The 18171-nt window shown below is 53.2% G+C and overlaps 5 protein-coding genes across 5 annotated transcripts; 3 read left to right on the plus strand and 2 right to left on the minus strand.

The window, feature by feature from the left end:
- Positions 1–313: 313 nt before the first annotated feature.
- On the minus strand, positions 314–2225 carry BO66DRAFT_435049 (TRAPP trafficking subunit Trs65 domain-containing protein; the record flags this gene model as incomplete). Its single annotated transcript, XM_025650821.1, has 4 exons — positions 314–482; positions 540–1665; positions 1719–1988; positions 2051–2225. The coding sequence occupies 4 exons, from the start codon at positions 2223–2225 to the stop codon at positions 314–316; spliced, it is 1740 nt and encodes a 579-aa protein (XP_025507887.1).
- Positions 2226–2517: 292 nt separating this feature from the next.
- BO66DRAFT_341955 (snoRNA-splicing protein PRP40) lies at positions 2518–5637 on the plus strand. The gene is made up of 4 exons (XM_025644445.1): positions 2518–2699; positions 2768–2922; positions 2986–4042; positions 4095–5637. The coding sequence occupies exons 1-4, from the start codon at positions 2559–2561 to the stop codon at positions 5301–5303; spliced, it is 2562 nt and encodes an 853-aa protein (XP_025507888.1). The 5' UTR covers positions 2518–2558; the 3' UTR covers positions 5304–5637.
- A 1041-nt stretch (positions 5638–6678) lies between these two features.
- BO66DRAFT_179850 (P-loop containing nucleoside triphosphate hydrolase protein) lies at positions 6679–8112 on the minus strand. The gene is made up of 3 exons (XM_025642365.1): positions 8089–8112; positions 6817–8035; positions 6679–6760 (listed from the first exon to the last, which is right to left on the minus strand). The coding sequence occupies exons 2-3, from the start codon at positions 7882–7884 to the stop codon at positions 6737–6739; spliced, it is 1092 nt and encodes a 363-aa protein (XP_025507889.1). The 5' UTR covers positions 7885–8035; positions 8089–8112; the 3' UTR covers positions 6679–6736.
- A 1813-nt stretch (positions 8113–9925) lies between these two features.
- On the plus strand, positions 9926–14860 carry BO66DRAFT_179861 (chromatin-remodeling ATPase CHD1). The gene is made up of 2 exons (XM_025642366.1): positions 9926–14552; positions 14605–14860. Exons 1-2 carry the CDS (start codon positions 10141–10143, stop codon positions 14747–14749), a joined length of 4557 nt encoding a protein of 1518 aa, XP_025507890.1. The 5' UTR covers positions 9926–10140; the 3' UTR covers positions 14750–14860.
- Positions 14861–15998: 1138 nt separating this feature from the next.
- BO66DRAFT_426106 (alpha/beta-hydrolase) lies at positions 15999–17945 on the plus strand (the record flags this gene model as incomplete). The annotated part of the gene is made up of 6 exons (XM_025650272.1): positions 15999–16232; positions 16269–16668; positions 16724–16839; positions 16903–17200; positions 17282–17497; positions 17611–17945. 6 exons carry the CDS (start codon positions 15999–16001, stop codon positions 17943–17945), a joined length of 1599 nt encoding a protein of 532 aa, XP_025507891.1.
- Between the last annotated feature and the right edge of the window lie 226 nt (positions 17946–18171).

An 18171-nucleotide genomic window follows, 5' to 3' on the forward strand; every position in this document is an offset into this window, starting at 1 on the left:
CCCCCCCCCTCCCCTTCATTGCCGCTTTAGGGCTGAATTGCGCCCCCTACCCTACACTACCTAGTAGTTCACGCCCCCATCTAGTGTTGCCGCTTTAGCTTGGCAATATTAGACTTAGTACACATATGTATGTAAGTTACTGTACTCTTTTCTCGGTTGTGCACCATGTGGCATAGGATATAATCTATTAATTTATTCCATACAAATATTGCACAAACCCTGCACCAGAATCGTCCTCTCATGGCCGTTTACGCATCAGTCAGGCATGCAAACAATCAGATCTATACACACAAGTTTACATCGTAGGCGGCATTCAAGCTGTCATGTTCCTGTCAAAGGAGAGAATATCCGGAAGGTCTCGGATGTCCGTCGTTTCGTTTGTATTGACATCCACCAGACGCACGGCTTCCAGACGGAGGGCGCCCACGGCCAATGGCAACAATTTCAATTCGGTCGCAAAGCAAGTCCCCGGCAGAAGTGGTCTACGAGGCTAGTCATTAATCATCCTGTCAAACATTTAGGCTCAGGATATCACTTACCCAGCGCGAACATCTGTGCTCATTGAAACAAGCTCGGCTTCCTGGCCAGCCACACTCTTCTGGAGCGCATGCACGATGTTGTCGTCAGTCACGGCTTCTGCAATCTGGGCTTCCTTGCGAAAAGATGCTGATGAGGATGAGGGGCGCGCCGTATGGGTCCGGGGATCGGGTCTCTTCCGTCGAGGGATGGCTATCATGGCAAACTTTCGAGCGGTTGTGGACCGATTCACAATGAAGACATTCCACGAGAATGGCTTGCCGACTTCCACTCGAGGAGGCCCAGTGAACGTGATCGACACCCCGAGATCTGTCGTAGAGTATGCTCTGTCCCTTAAAGAGCTACGATTAACTCCTGTCCCTCCTGCCATCGCGTTGTTGAGATTTTGATTCATAGGAAGGCTAGCCGGACGGTTATTCCGCTGCAGGGCCTGGCTGGGAGCACCAAAGGTAGGGTTGAGTGGCATAGAAAAGTCCACGTTGGTCCTCCACTGCATCAGAATTCGTGGATTGCAATTGTGCGATAGGTGGATCACGGCCTCCAAGGATATATCGAGGACACTGACCAAGACCGTCGTTGACGGACTTGGATTCTGCCCGTCCTCAGGGGTCAATTTGTATACCAGGGTTATATCATCTCGTGGTAGGCATCTGATGGGTGGGACAAGTCCTGGCGCATCTGAAAGTGTCTCGATGGTTCCATCTGATAACCGGAGCTCGGCCTTATCAAATGTCACATCGCATGTGAGAAATGGTGTCACTTCAAAGTCAAGGCTGGCGACAGTGGTTGGCCGCCCGCTATAAGAGTTCAGCCGAGCATATCGTATCCTCGCACTCGCAGCTGGAACAACTCGGATCGGATGCCCTGAACGTTGTTGAATATGGTAAATGGGGTCTTCGGTCTGTTGTGCCGGTACAACACGCAAAAGTCGGGACGCTGGGAGGAAAGGATCTTTGAGGGAGAGGGATTTGTCCGAAGACAGAGGCTGTAGTACGTTGGTGGATGCTGGTATCAACGGTGGAAGGTAGTCGTCCCCACGAGATGTTTGTTGTTGATTCTTCGCTAGATTGAGATTGGCGGAGGCGATGAAAAGAAGGGAAGGATGAGTGATGCGTATGCGCGGGCGTTCTATAGCAATTAGCACAGCCCGAGCAAAGGCAGGGGTCCCGGAAACGCCTTACTGAGAAAAGCTTCGATGCTCCAAATCACATAGACATGGTTGCCTTCTCCTGCATCGCCCTCGAACTCGTTGACAACCACAAGCGGCTCCTGTGCCTTGACGGCCCCTGAGAAGATCAGATCTCTGGTCGAAGTCGGGTTCTCTGCAACAGTCTCGGCCGGATCGATAGCAAAAGCATCTAGGCCGACCTCGAGCTGTGGAAGGTATTGTTTGAGGCTAGCAGGTGAACAATTAGAGAGTCGGAGGACGATGCGGACGGTGCAGAACTCATCTGTATCCCGCTATAGATGAGTAAGAGACAGAGCTCGAGTTGGACGACAGGTCAAAACATACCGAAGAAGAGAACGGAGCGTTGGGATATTTGCGAAAGTACCGAGGTCAGGTCATCTGCGCCTCCTTCCAGAGCAGACGTCAGAGCAGCCTCCAAGTCTACATCTGAAGCATGCGGGACAACTGTATCTAGAACAGCATGCCTGAGGAATTCCCCGGGGATATCAAGACTCGGCATACTAGCGGGGTGACAATGATCGCATAGTCCTCTACCGGGTATTGAACGAACAGTGATTGACACGCGACAAATCCACCGAGGGTCACAAACAAATCATCAATTAGACAGTTGCATGGCAAGCCAGGGACCGACAAGTGGAGGGAGGGATGGAGACGCTCCATGGGACGGACGGACCCTGGGAAGGAGTCGATGCAAACAGGACAAACACCCTTAGTGCAGGAACCCCGGAGGAGCTTCTGCGAACCACCGCCGCTCCGTGTTACTTTTTCTCGCCTTCATTCATCGCTGGCAACCGCAAGTCCCCTTCATCTTGGGAGCCTCTGCACTGACAATATGAATCCAATGAATGGTCCAGGCGGTGCGCCCGCCCTGTGGCAGGAGGCCCGCAACGCTGAAGGTCGCGTCTACTACTACAATGTTCAGACCAAAGCCACGCAATGGGCGAAGCCCGTCGAGCTAATGACACCGGTTGAGGTTTGTATACTCCTTTCTATCCCTGCTCTGCATGTCTCAAGCTAATCTGATACGTGTTACAATTCTAGCGCGCGTTGGCGAATCAACCGTGGAAGGAATACACGACGGATAATGGGCGGAAGTACTGGTACAACACCGAAACCAAGCAGAGCACCTGGGAGATTCCAGATGCTTACAAAAATGCTCTGGCGCAGGCTCAGCCTCCTCAGCCTCCCCCTGTAGCGTGAGTGGCGCGGTCGACTGTGTCCATTATCCGTGAATGTTGTGCTAACGTTTTCCTGAACAGAGCTCCAACATTCGTTGCAGGTGGAGTCAGCTCGTTTCCATCGTACCCCCAGCAGAGAGAACGCGATGACTACGATCGAGGCTATGGCGATCGCCGTGGAGGCTATAATCCAATGGACGCTAATGGTCTTGCAGCGGCACCCGTCTTAGGGAATCAGCAAGCCGATCCCGAATACGCTTCCCTTGAAGAGGCCGAGGGTGCCTTCATGAAGATGCTGAAACGCCACAATGTGCAACCCGACTGGACTTGGGAGCAGACAATGCGCGAGACAATCAAAGATCCTCAGTATCGTGCCCTAAAAGACCCTAGAGACCGCAAAGCAGCCTTTGAGAAGTACGCGGTCGAGGTTCGCATGCAGGAAAAGGATCGGGCGAAAGAAAGATTTGCTAAGCTCAGAGCAGATTTCAATACCATGCTGAAGCGTCATCCTGAAATCAAGCATTACAGCCGGTGGAAGACCATTCGGCCGATTATTGAGGGTGAGACTATCTTCAGGTCCACAGACGACGAGGCTGAGAGACGCCAGTTGTTTGAGGAATACATCATTGAGCTCAAGAAGGAGCACGTCGAACAGGAAGCGGTGAAGCGCAAGGCTGCCATGGACGAATTGGTCAATATCTTGAAATCCTTGGACCTCGAGCCTTATACACGCTGGTCTGAGGCGCAGGCGATCATCCAATCCAACGACAAAGTCCAGAGCGATGATAAGTTCAAGACGCTGAGCAAGTCTGATATCTTGACCGCATTTGAGAACCACATCAAGGCGCTGGAGCGAGCATTTAATGATGCCCGTCAGCAGCAGAAAGCCGCGAAGGCCCGAAAGGAGCGCCATGCTCGAGAGCAGTACATTGAGCTCCTTAAGGAACTAAGATCACAGGGCAAGATCAAGGCCGGCAGCAAATGGATGAATATCTATCCTCTAGTTAACGAAGACCCCCGGTACCTTGGCATGCTGGGAAATGCTGGGTCGTCTCCGATCGATCTCTTCTGGGATGTGGTAGAGGAGGAGGAGCGGTCGCTGCGCGGCCCACGCAACGATGTCTTGGATGTACTTGATGTGAGAACCCCTCGTATTCTACCCTTGCAAACACCGCTAACCTAGCTTCTAGGACAAACGTTTCGAGGTTGCGCCAAAGACCACTTTCGAAGAGTTCAACGCAATCGTATCCGCCGATCGCCGGACAGCGAACATTGACCCCGAGATCCTGCAATTGATTTTCCAGCGGATTCAAGAAAAGGCCATTCGACGCAACGAAGAGGAGAAGCATGCCGCCGATCGCCATCAGCGACGTGCCATCGACGCACTCCGCTCGCGCATCAAACGCCTTGAACCCCCTGTCAGAGCCAACGATACATGGGACCAAGTACGACCCAGGATTGAGCGGTTCGAGGAATACAAGGCCCTGGAAACCGACGATCTCCGCCAGGCGGCCTTCGACAAGGTGATCCGGCGCCTGAAGGAGAAAGAAGAAGACGCTGAGCGAGACCGGGAGGCCCGTGACCGAGATCGTGGCGGCAGCCGTCGCGACCACCACGATCGGGATCGTGATCGGGACCGTGAGCGCGACCGCGACCGCGATCACCGCAGCAGTCTCTCTCACCGTGGCGAACGGCGAGGAGCATCCAGCCGCCTGAGCCGGACCCCGGAGCCCGACGCCTATGAGGCCGACCGCCGCAAAGCCCAGGCCGACCGCGAACGCTCCTACCGCAAAGCCAGCGGCCTATCGCCGGTGCGCGAACGTCGCGAAGACCGGGATCGAGACCGTGAGCGCTACCGCGAACGCGAACGGGATCGGGATCGGGACCGTGAGCGTGAGCGTGAGCGTGAGCGGGACCGCGACCGCGACCGGGAACGTGACCGCGACTGGGACCGGGACCGCAGCGCTCGCTCCCTGAGCCACTACGACCGCGAGCGTCGCGATCGCGAAGAGGAACGTGAGCGCCTCTACCGCACCCGCGGCGACCCTCGCGGCAGCCGTGACGAACTGGACTACGGCGCCGACACGAAGAGCACCGCCAGCACCGACCGGCGGCGCAGACGGGACAGTGACGCCGAGAGCGTAGCCAGTCGCTCTGCCAAGCGGTACCGGCGGGAAAGCCGAGAACGCGATCGCAGCAGAGGTGGTGTTGGTGCTCGCAGGGGAACCGCAGGGGAGAGAGACCGGCGCGAACGAACCCCCGTCGTCGCCGGCGCAGGCGCCGCTGCGGCGCCTGCTTCGGCCGTCCCAGGTCCTGCAGCAGCCGTGGCGGAAGAAGCCAGGAAAGAGGAGAAGGCAGTCCATTCCGGTAGCGAGGAGGGCGAGATCGAAGAAGACTAAGCTAGGTACCTAGCTAGCTGGTTTACGATTCTGGTCCCGCAATCCTGGTCCATGATGACTACCTCGACAAATCGCCATTCTGGCAGGGTTCCTTCCCTTTTTTTTTGCCTTTACCTCCCCCTTTTCGAGGCTTAGACAGATTACAGCCGAATTCATGTCATTTTTTCTCGAATTGACAACGATTGTACGGATGTTGTGTCCTAGATTCTGTATTCTAGCGTAGGTTATATAGTATCAAGAGCGCTTACCAAAATCTACTGGAGTTGAGGTGAGGTGTATACTCGAGACTATAAAATGGTCAAATATAACTCAGTTAGAGTCAAGCATAGTCAACGAAGAACCAAAATGAACAATATTGGCTGAGGAAGGTCTGGTTTACTGCTCAGCGTGGAGGGTAGTCCACCGTAGAAGTCGGAGAGCGCATTGAGTGGTCCGGAACAGCCGATATATATTTCCACTATTTCCGAGCCAACAACCACCAAGGATCGACCTGCGATTTGCCTAGATGGCTTCACTCGCTTTGAAACTTGATAGGAGAAATAGAGCCTGTCCTTCAGAAAGGATAATGAATTACACCGTAAAGAAAAATTTAAAGAATGAATATATGCCTCTAATTCGTATAGACAGTGGCTACTTCCCACACACACGCATACACCGACATCGAGGACCCTCAGCCAACCCTCGTTGTCGGTGATTTTAACCATTTCATGCGGTGAAGGAAAAATGGAAAAAGAACAGAAGTATATTCACGAGGAAAAAAAGAAGAAAAAAACAATAGAAGTCGACTTTTGACACAACAGCAAAACAGAATCTCGAATTCAAACTCCGACATGACTTTGACGCCAGCTCCTTCCCACCAGAACCAAAAAACCCATCCATTTGTGTGAGAAACCCAAATGTTGAAAATCTTTCTCTAAACGGAACTCTTTATTAACAGTCGTGCTCGCGTTTTCTTCATTCCAACTTTTCGTAGCATCGCGGGAGAAAAGAAGACAGATGCCAGCCTGTTGCGGGTTTATTCGGGGCGGAGGATGATTGGGAAAATGGAGAGAAGGCAGACCGAAAGGGGGCGACAAGATCAGCGGTCGGCTGAGGACCTTTCTCTACAGCTGGGATAGAGGTGGGAATTGAAGAAAATCCCCGCCACCACTAGCTACAGATGATAGATGAGCATGTCGTCTTCCTCGTCGTCATCTTCATCCTCCTCCTCCGTCTCCTCCACATCACCACGCCCTGCACTGGGCCGGCGACCACCGCGACGACGGCAGCACCGGCACAGAGCCGCAGAGGCCTTGGTAACGCCGAAAAACGCCACTAGCCGAAGGAACCTCTTCCTCCGGTCCCGGCGACGTCGGTGGTGGCGGCGCCGCCGGTCGAAATCGCGGCCGTCGCCATGGCGAGGCACGCGGTTATGTTTGCCAAGAACGGCCGTTTCACTGCTCTTCTTCCAAGAAGAACTGGAAAATGCAAGGTTAGTACGATGCTGAGGAGTGTCATAAGGAGCAGAACTTACGTAGTTGCCCTGGAGCTTCTGCTCCTGGTCCATCTGGGACTGGTGCTTGTTGATACGGGGACGGTAGCTGTTGGGATCACGACGGAAGGTGACGTCCAAGTTCTTCAAGAAGGTGTTGCAACCAGTGACGAGGGACTCGGGGGAGTTGGCGTGCGCATCAATGGACGGCTTACCGTCGAAGACGATGACACGGTCAGCCAGGTAGGTGGCCATGATGAAATCGTGCTCGACGATGAAAGCGGTCTTCTTGGTGTGCATGATGAAACGCTTGATGACTCTGGCAGCTACAATACGCTGCTCGGAATCGAGGTAAGCACTGGGCTCGTCAATCAGGTAGATATCAGCGGGCATTCCCAGGGCCAGGACGATGGCGACACGCTGCAATTCACCACCAGACAAGTTCTGAACCTCCTGGTCGATGAAGTCGTCGATCTTGAGGGGCTTGTAGACATCGGTCTGGAACTGGGGCGACAGGAAAGCGGCCTTGATACGCTTGAAGAATAGCTGACGGACGGTACCCTGGAACTTGGGGGTGATCTTCTGGGGCTTCATGCTGATGTTCAAGCGGGGAATGGTGATGCCGTTATCGGGCTTCTCGACACCAGCAAGCATTCTACAGAAAGTGGTCTTTCCGGTTCCGTTCTCTCCCATCATGACAATGATTTCAGAGTCGGTGAAGTCCCCGGCGTCAATCTTCAGGTGGAAGTTGCCAAGGGTCTTCTCCAGGCTCGGGTACTTGAAAGCACGAGCCTTGTCAACCATGAAGTCATCACCAGCTTCGGCGAGACGGAAAGTGAGAGACTCGTCACGGAACCGAAGGTTCTCAGTGGGGATGTGACCATCCAAGAAGATGTTGATACCTTCACGGACCGAAGAAGGCAGAGTCACGACACCGTAGGCGGCAGGTCTTCCGTAAAGAACGCAAACAAAGTCGGAAAGATAATCAAGCACGGACAAATCGTGCTCGACAACAATGACATAATCGTCGGGGCGGAGAAGCTCTCTGATGGTACGGGCAGCAGCCAGACGCTGCTTAACATCAAGGTAGGATGAAGGCTCGTCGAACATGTAGCTTCAGAAATGTCAGCGCTCATAATATCTCAAAGGCCTGGTCATCCTTACACATCAGCCTGCTGGACACAGACCAGACCAATGGCGAAACGCTGAAGTTCTCCACCGGACAAATGGTCAATGTCACGGTCCTGAACCTGTCTCAGTTCTATGCAATCTGTCAGCAGAAAGGATCGTCGACATGATAAACAATTATCTTACCCAGGACGTCCAGAATGTGATCCAGGTTATTCAGCTGAGTACGGGCCTTGATGAGCGCACCGACGTTCTTGACGGGTCCCTTGACGGCCCTAGGAATCTGATCAACGTACTGAGGCTTAACAACAGCCTTCAGGTTGTCTTCCAGGACCTTGGTGAAGTAGTCTGTAGAATGTTAGCGCGCATGATACCGTTAATTCCCCTCATTTCAGTTTTGACGTACTCTGAAGCTCGGAACCACGGAAGTACTTGAGAATCTCTTCCCAATCGGGAGGGTTGTCGTAACGGCCAAGGTTGGGCTTCAATTTGCCGCTGAGAATCTTCAAAGCCGTACTCTTTCCAATACCGTTGGTACCGACGAGACCGAGGACCTGACCGGGACGGGGCATGGGAAGACGGTGAAGCTTGAAGCTGTTCGCAGAGTAACGGTGGGTGACCTGAGTCTCCAAGTTGGTGGGCAGGTTGATGATGTGAATGGCACCGAAGGGACATTTCTTGGGACAGATACCGCAACCGATACAGAGGCGCTCGGAGATGAAGGCGATCTTGGACTCGGGGGTGACCTCGATACAGAGCTTGCCCGTACGGACGACGGGGCAAGACTTCTTACATTCCTGACGACATTTCTAGACAAAGAAAAAAGAAGATCGTTAGCAAAATGATGACGAGGAGATCACCAGGAGGTATTAGTAGGGACATACCTTGGGCTTGCACTATGACGAGCAAAGCGATGTGTCTCAGTAGTTGTCATATATGCGACAGGCCGTAGCATGCCTTTCATGCTGCGGGGTACTTGAGACTTACCTTGTCACTGTTGACAATAGCAACTCTGTACACGTAGAATGATTAGCTTACCCTTCTCTTTGTAGATTTGGAGTGAGACTGAAAGTCCGCCGTGTAAGACATACCTGGTAAGCTTGTCGGACATGGTGTCTGAAGTTCAGATCAAATTGAACACGCGGGACAGTATGTGTATGGACAGAAGTCGAATGCAGCAGTCAAGAGACGGGTACGTCGACGTAAACCGAGGTCTCGAGGAAATCAGGCAGAAAACTATGCGACAGTTGTTCTGGCCGAACGTGAGAAACGCCAGATATCTGCGCAAAGAGCACCAGGGCAGGAGAAGAGGAGGGACGTTGCTGGAGATGCGCGACGAAGAGGGGCTCTGGGCGAGAAAACTTGCCGGGCATTGTGGGCAGCCGTGGCGGCCTCAGGCTGAGACATGCTCCTGCATTATTTCCTGTCGCCGTGATTGGCCCATGGTTTCTGCCACCGAGACTCGATCGGGACCATCATTGTTCCGAGCCGAAATACACGTGACTCACCACCCCCGCTATCCCCGTTGGGGTCTCGCTTGTGGCGCGCTAAGCTGTTTCAAGGCTGATGGGTAGTTGCAGCCTGAAGGCTCAGGCGCTGCAGCCAATCCCTTCACAGCGACTCGTCCTCCTCCCGCCGACGTACAACTCTCTTCCTACTCCCTCATCAGTTTCTCAGCGGCCTCCCATCGTCCCTCTGCTGCCTCCACCAGTTCATCCTCCTCCCCCCCCCACCTTTTTTCTTTGACGTTTTCACAATTTATTGGTTCAGTCTCCCCTGAATCGGGGTCACCAAGCTATGGACTGTAAGTAATTTGTTCTCTTCTCCTTGCCTCGCAGGCGTGCTCTGGCACTGCCCGCTGCAGTACTTCTCCACGATCTCGACCCACCGGAGAACCTGTATTATATCTTGATGTGTTCGAGTAAAAGGCGTTTGGTGACCTTTTCGCTCATTGTCTGCGTGGTTTCCTTTGCATTTTCACGGATTTGATCTGCATTTTCCCCTCTGTTCCTCCCATCTCTTCACAACACTCTCCGTCGCGTTCCATCGAATCCGTCATCAAAAACATGTCCTTGCATCATACCTTTATCTCCTACCTTGTTCACCCATCGATTCGACTCAATTCGGCTGGAATCTGCGTCGCGTATGTCTGTTTCATACGACACTGCTCCTTTCGTCCCCCCTCGGGCTTGTGCTGAGCTTCAATGCTGATGCGTATCGTCCTCAATAGCTACTAGCATGGTGATCCCATCAATTTCCGACCCCTCCGCAACAATGGGCTTGGTAAATGGTTATTCGGCCTCGTCTACTCCCAATACTGCCAGCATGAGGGATGACCTAGCCATCAGCGATAGTGGTAGCAACGATTCCGATACTCATGCGAACCATGCCGAACGCGATTCCTCCTCTCCCGAAGCAGACGCCGCCGACGATTCCTATGATGTCGGCTCCCCTGATGCTGAGGGGGACGAGGACGCTTTTGAGACCGAGAATGACGTGAACGAGAGCAGCCAGTCCAGCGATGAAAATTCTTCATCGTCGGAACACAATCATAGCTACCAGCGTAAGTCACCGTCGGTCAACGAATCGGACTATATGCGACAGAATCCCGATCTATATGGACTTCGTCGGAGTACAAGAGCGCGCACAACGCGTCAAGTAGTCGACTCCCCCTCCGAATCCGAGTCCGATGCGGTAGCACCCCGCTCAAAGCGTCGACGCGCCGTTGTCTCACAACCGCCCTCCAAGCGGCCCTCCCGGTCTGCAACCCAGTCCTCATACTCTGAAGATTCGGATAGTGATGAGTACGGCGGAAGCCGGGCTCGCACAAACAGGGCGAGGCGGCGAAAGCTTCTTCAGTCATCCTCGAACAAACTTCCTTCCCAGCCCGAAGTCCGGTTCTCCACCAGAAATGCGTCCCGGGTCTCTAATTACAACGAGGATGAAGATGATTCCATGTTTGAAGATGACCCGGACGAAGAGATGATGGACAATTACTGGGTCAACACTGTGGAGGATGACCGCCCAGCCGTCGATGTTGTGCTCAATCACCGCCTCAGGGAAGGCGTGGAGTCCAGTAGCCCCGACCTCAGTCGTCATGACTTTGAATTCTACATTAAATGGCAAGGGAAATCCCATTACCACGCGTCATGGGAAACCACCGAAGGCCTCGCCAATTGTCGTAGTACCCGCCGTCTCGACAACTACATTCGCAAAATCCTCTCTGAAGACATCCGCTTGCGAAATGACGAAGACGTCGCTCCTGAGGATCGAGAAAAGTGGAACCTCGACCGAGAACGGGATGTAGATGCTATCGAGGACTACAAACAAGTTGAACGAGTGATCGGTATGCGAGAGGGCGACGAGGGAACAGAGTACCTCGTGAAATGGAAACGCCTCTTCTACGACTCCTGTACATGGGAGGACGAAGACTTAGTCAGTAACATCGCGCAACGCGAGATAGACCGTTTTCTAGACCGTTCCTCTCGGCCCCCGGTCTCTGACAAGTCGGAAACGAATCCAGCTACGCGGAAGCCATTCGAGACCATCAAAGGCACCCCGTCCTTCCTGCAAAATGGTCAGTTGAAGGAATTCCAGGTCAAGGGTGTCAACTTCATGGCATTCAACTGGGTGAAGAACCGCAATGTTGTCCTTGCAGATGAGATGGGTCTGGGCAAAACTGTGCAGACAGTCTCCTTCATCAACTGGCTACGCCATATACGGCATCAGCAGGGCCCTTTCGTCGTCGTTGTCCCCCTCTCTACCATGCCCTCATGGGCTGAGACTTTCGATAACTGGACACCTGATTTGAACTACGTTGTCTATAACGGCAACGAAGCTGCGCGCACAGTCTTGCGAGAGCATGAGCTTATGGTTGATGGGAACCCCAAGCGACCGAAATTCAACGTTCTGTTGACGACTTATGAATATGTTCTCTTAGACTCAGGCTTCCTGAGCCAGTTCAAATGGCAATTCATGGCTATTGACGAGGCTCATCGGCTAAAGAACCGCGAGTCGCAGTTATACTTGAAGCTGCTGGAATTCAGATCTCCCGCCCGACTTTTGATTACCGGTACTCCGATTCAGAACAACCTGGCTGAGCTCTCTGCGCTCTTGGACTTTCTCAATCCAGGCTTGGTTGAAATCGATGCTGACATGGATTTGAATTGTGATGCTGCCTCACACAAGCTGGCAGAACTGACCAAAGCCATTCAGCCGTTCATGTTGCGTCGCACGAAGTCGAAGGTCGAGTCTGACCTTCCTCCCAAGACCGAGAAGATCATTCGGGTGGAGCTTTCGGACATCCAGCTGGAATACTACAAAAACATCCTGACCAAGAACTACGCTGCACTCAATGACGGCGCCCGTGGCCAGAAACAATCACTCCTTAACATCATGATGGAATTGAAGAAAGCGAGTAATCATCCTTTCATGTTTCCGAACGCAGAAGCTAGGCTTCTGGAAGGCAGTGCGCGTCGAGAGGATGTACTAAGGGCCATGATCACCAGCAGTGGTAAAATGATGCTCTTGGATCAGCTTTTAGCCAAGCTCAAACGCGACGGTCACCGCGTACTGATTTTTAGTCAGATGGTCAAGATGCTGGACATCCTTGGTGACTATATGGAGTACCGTGGATACACATATCAACGTCTCGATGGAACGATTCCCGCTGCTGCGCGTCGCCTAGCCATTGAACATTACAACGCGCCTGGGAGCAACGACTTCGCTTTTATTCTGTCTACTCGAGCTGGTGGTCTCGGGATTAATTTGATGACTGCAGACACCGTTGTTCTCTTCGACTCTGACTGGAACCCCCAGGCCGATTTGCAGGCGATGGCACGAGCGCATCGTATTGGCCAGACGAGACCGGTGAGCGTGTATCGCCTGGTCTCAAAGGATACGGTGGAAGAAGAAGTCATTGAACGAGCAAGAAACAAGCTTCTCCTTGAGTTCATCACCATTCAGCGTGGTGTAACCGACAAGGAGGCTTCGGAGATTCAGAACAAGATGGCCCGGAGTGGAATATCTATTGCCGAGCCTAGCTCTACGGACGATATCTCACGTATTCTCAAGCGGCGTGGCCAGAAAATGTTTGAGCAGACCGGCAATCAAGCGAAACTTGAGCAACTGGATATTGACTCGGTTCTTGCCAATGCTGAACTGCATCAGACGGAACAAGCAGAGGGCATCCAAGCTGATGGTGGTGAAGAGTTCCTCAAGGCTTTTGATTACGTTGACATCAAGGTTGACGACCTTAGCTGGGACGATATCATACCTAAAGATCAACTCGAGGAGATCAAAGCAGAAGAGAAGAAGAAAGCGGATGAGCGTTATCTGGCCGAGGTCATTGAGCAGAACCGCCCCCGCAAGCGCAACGTTCCCGGTGATCTCCGGGATTCACGCGAGGAGCGCAAAGCTAAGAGGCAAGCTCGAGCACAAGTCAGTATGGACAACGGCGACGATTCAGACTCAATGGCTCAATCAGACCCGAAACGTCCTCTGGTAGAGAAAGAGTACCGTCATCTTCTTAGAGCGTTCCTCCGCTATGGCGATCTCGCTGATCGCGAAGAGGATATTATTCGTGAGGCGCGGCTGCTTGATCGTGACAGGGAAACAGTCAAAGCTGCTCTCTGTGAGATTACGGACAAAGCGGCGTCTTTGGTTAAGGAGGACATGGCCAAATTGGAGGCTCTTGAGAACTCTGGCAGGACTCCGACGAAGAAAGAAAAGAAGGCAGTGTTGTTCGACCTGCATGGGGTCAAGCGGCTCAACGCGTATACCATTGTTGAACGTCCGACCGAGATGCGTATTCTGAAAGAGGCAGTGGCTCAGGTCGCTGGCTTTAACAATTTCCGTGTTCCGGACGCGACCAAGGCTCCGGATTACACCTGCTCATGGGGCGCGCGGGAAGATGGCATGCTGTGCGTCGGTATTGCACGCCATGGCTATGGTGCTTGGTCCCAGATCAGGGATGACCCGGATCTTCAACTTGGAGATAAGTTCTTCCTCGAAGAGCACCGCGTCGAGCGCAAGAATGAGCGCCTGAATGCGGAGGATAAAACCACAAAGTCTCCGGGGGCAGTTCATCTCGTCCGGCGCGCGGACTACCTGCTATCTGTCCTTAGAGACCGATCGACGAACGGCGCGAGCATGAGTGCAAGACGAGCTCTCGAGCCCCAACGATCAGGGCGCAAAGGCTCACGCGCCCACGCAAGCAATAGTGTGTCGGCCTCTCCTGCACCATCCATTTCTCGCAAGGGGCATCGCGAGATGGACCGATCCAGACATCGTTCTAAAACCCACGCTAGAGACAGCATGGACAGGCACCATACTCCTAGTCATGATTCCCGTCAGCGGTCCGCTCATGATGGCGACCGACCTCGTCACCGGACGTCGGATGCTTCCAGTGAGGATATTCGTCGCCGCAAGCCCACTGAGAATGGTCACTCTGCAGGGAAAGAAGATATGGAATATAGGTTCTTCAGGCCCATTCGTGACAATTTGAAAAAGGTGTCACTAGTCACCAAGGAGAATTATCCGGACAAAGCAAAGCGCGCCCTCGAGCTCCGGCGCCTTCTGGATAAGATTGGCGAATTCATCAAACAGAATCTCGAAGGGGATTTAATGGCTTCTCTGGAGACTCGCCTGTGGTAAGTCAGCAGCCGATCAACACGGTCGCCACGGGGCTAACTTATTTCTTAGGCAATTTGTCGCAGTCCACTATTGGCCGAACAAAGAGGCAGCAGGTGCCAAACTTCAACAGATGTATCAGAAGCTGAACGCTGCCAGCAAGCCTGCGGCTCCTGCCCAGCCCAGCGCGCCGAATGGGGAGTCAAGTAGACCTTGATGTTTCATGTCGTCGAATGAGCTGTTGGAACATAAAATGAGGGGATCTTATAGTTGTGGAAGGAGTTTCTTTCAAATTCTTTGTTGTCAGTTGCAGGGTACATACATAAGCATTTATTTTTTTGGGCAAGCATGGCGACGGCGTCCGGCATGATCAATCTATGAACGGGTGTTTGTTGTCGAATCCGACCATGAGAGGACCTTCTTACATTTTGATGTTTGCATGGCAATAATCTCCTTTTCTGTTCTTCTATATCTCTTGGTCTTGCTGTTGATGCACTATCTGTCTATCTATGTCTTTGTTTTTTTATCATACCATCATGCCAACTTTAGGAGCGACTGGACACGTTTGTGTTTGAAGCCATGTGTTCAACCAATTATTTCTGCTTGTTCGATTACTTTTCTCTTTCTGCGTTGGTCGACTGTGATACATATACCTGGCTACCTGGAGTGGAGGGAATGAATGGGGTCTCAGACCATACAATATCACACACAACATTTTGTCAAGCTTTCGTCTGGGAAGATGATACAATCGTAGTGATAAGCAGGCAGTGATACCTATTGGTAGCGTCCCACTGCATATAACTTACTGTGTAGACCGTTTGACTTCCGACCGCCTTTCAGACCGCCCGACGCGGCAGAACGCTGGCGACCTCGCAACAAAAACCACGGATATAAGCGGAATTAAGAAGTTCCAGTCCTGAAAAACTGGCTCGCGAAACTGTTCAATTTGGGCGGTGGCAGAAAAAGGGCTGCTGGCCGCCTCGGCTTGCATAACTACCTGCCTCAGTGCCTACCCTTTAACTACTAACTTGCTATAGTTAAGTTACACCTACGTTACTGGAGGTGGGGCCGATCCGGCAACAACAAGAACTGCGGGGGAATGAATCCCCTCATCCACTCCCCAGCATCATTACCACACTTCCTGCTTTCCAGGGACGAGTCTGTCCAATTGAACTCCTGCAAATAACACACGGCAAGCCTAGCCATATGGCTTTGAATTTACCCGAGCCTATCGCGACAGCACCCTGCATACATGAAGCCCCTATAGCGCTGCCAGACATGACGTGTTTGTCCATGCGAGTTCTGGTTCCTAGAGGCAAGCAAGAACGCTTCGCTTCTACAAATGCGGGGTCACATAGCCGGCAAATATCATAAAATGGCGCCCCAGTCCGCGTCCTGTCCTTCCTGGATGTCCATCATCGACTGCAAGTCAAGCTCACCCATGGTAACGGCTCTTCACCCTCGTCATGAAGCTCCTGACTTCCTGTGCAATATTAGCTTCGGCACTCACTGCCTGCGCCAAATCAGAACCCGGCTACTATGCGAACCTGACATGGGAGCAGCCTCGAACTCTATCCAACTGGAGCAATTTCACCGTTGAGACTCAAACGGGGACATTCATCGGCATGCTCAACGATACCTATCCGGACGTTCGCCAGTTCTTGCTCGTCCCTTACGCTCAGGTAGGGGGAAGTCACTCAGTAAGTCCGAGATTGAGTTGACCGAGTTCGATCTAGCCACCGGTAGGAGATCTCCGCTGGCTACCTCCTCAGAAGCTGAAGAAGACGAATCGGACATTCGACTCGACTCGCTATGGCCCAGCGTGTCCACAGTACGTCTCTACCTATGACAGCATCTGGACCGAGTATTCACCAACCGCCTTACTCTACAATCTCGGGGAGACGCGCACTCAGGGCTCCACCGCCTGGTCGACAGCAGAAGATTGCCTGTCACTGGCCATATGGACTCCAGCATCGGCAGATCGCCGCTCCAACCTCCCTGTGGCACTTTTTGTGACCGGCGGCGGCGGGGTCACCGGTGGCATTGCCATCCCCTCCCAACTGCCACCGCACTGGGTCTCGCGCTCTCAGGAGCATATTGTAGTCACGATGAACTACCGAGTCAACATCTTCGGGAGTCGGTGCACCCCGAAATCGTATACAGCCCATTCGATCCTGCTAACAGCAGCCAGATCCCAAATCCAGAGCCTTGGATGAGACATCACTGACGCTACTCGACGTGCGGGCCGCGGTGGAATGGGTCCACGAGAACATCGAATCCTTCGGCGGGAACAAGGACAACATTATGGTCAGCAATCTCCATCGCCTTGCCGTACCGCAAGTCAACCCTAACACTAACCACCCGCGATAGTTATGGGGCCAATCCCAAGGCGCCGCTCTCACGCACCTTTACACCCTCGCCTTTCCCGACGACCCCCTAGCCGCCAAATTCGGCATCCTCTCCCAGCCTCCCTCTGTCACCATCGACCTCAGCACCACCGACGACGTCTACCAAGATTTCGACATCGTGGCCCAAGCGCTAGGCTGCAACTACGGCCGCGACGCCACCGCCAGTCTAGAGTGCATGCGCAAAGTCTCCTGGGTGCAGATCTCCGAATTCATCAACCGCTACAACGCCTCTCCCTCGATCTCATTCAGCAGCTACATCCGTTAGTTTCCCCCTCCCCGCACCTACCCCATCACCATCTCCCATCCTTCTTTCCTCCTTTCTAATCAAACCGACCTCCAAGCGGACGAGAAATACATTTTCGCCAACGAGACCCAGCGCTACCGATCCGGCCACGTCGCCCGCGGACCGGCCATCCGCTCTAACGTGGACCGCGAATCCGCCAGCACGAACCTGACCGCCTCCGCCCTCACCGAGATGGAATGGAGCTGCGCCACTGCAACGGATGCAGCGCTGCGGAGGGCTATCGGACTAGACACGTATCGGTATTTCTGGGCCGGTATGTTTCACAGCAGCAGCAGCAGCATGATCCAAAAGCCCCCTCCCGCAACCCCTTCTTCCACTCTAAATAGTACTACGACACCCCACTGACAAGAAATGACCCGAAACCAGGAAACTTCACCAACATCTCCCCAACCCCCTGGCTGGGCGCCTACCACTCCTCCGACCTGCTGATGGTCTTCGGAACGTACATGAAGCAGATCGGGGCCGTCCCCGAGCTGGAGGTGCTGACGTCCGAAACGATGCAGGATCATTTCCTCGCCTTTATGAAGGACGCAGCTTCCCTGGCGGAGACGGTGGGGTGGGTGCCGTTCGATCCTGCGGGGGTGGATGGCGGCTCGATTGTTGAGTTTGGGAAAGGGGCTGCCGCGCGGAATGTGACGGGGGATTGGCTGGATAAGGCGTGTACGAGTGGTGATTTGGGGGATGTGAGGGTTTGGGGGTAGGTTGGTTGGTTGATTTGGTGTTCTCCCTAGGTGGTGGGGTTGGCTGGGTTGAGGGGATGGGTGTGTGGTATGATCGGTTCGGATCAAGCTAGTATAGTGGGAGATTCTGTGGCTAGTCACGCAGATTTTTCTTACTAGGATTGTGATGGTGGTTGGGGTTGTTGCGTTTGGATGAGTAGGCCTCGACGTTGACTTAATATCACACTGTTGGGTTACAGGTAACGAG

This window comes from Aspergillus aculeatinus (genome assembly GCF_003184765.1).
Source record: "Aspergillus aculeatinus CBS 121060 unplaced genomic scaffold BO66scaffold_5, whole genome shotgun sequence".
Classification (NCBI taxonomy): Eukaryota; Fungi; Ascomycota; class Eurotiomycetes; order Eurotiales; family Aspergillaceae; genus Aspergillus; species Aspergillus aculeatinus.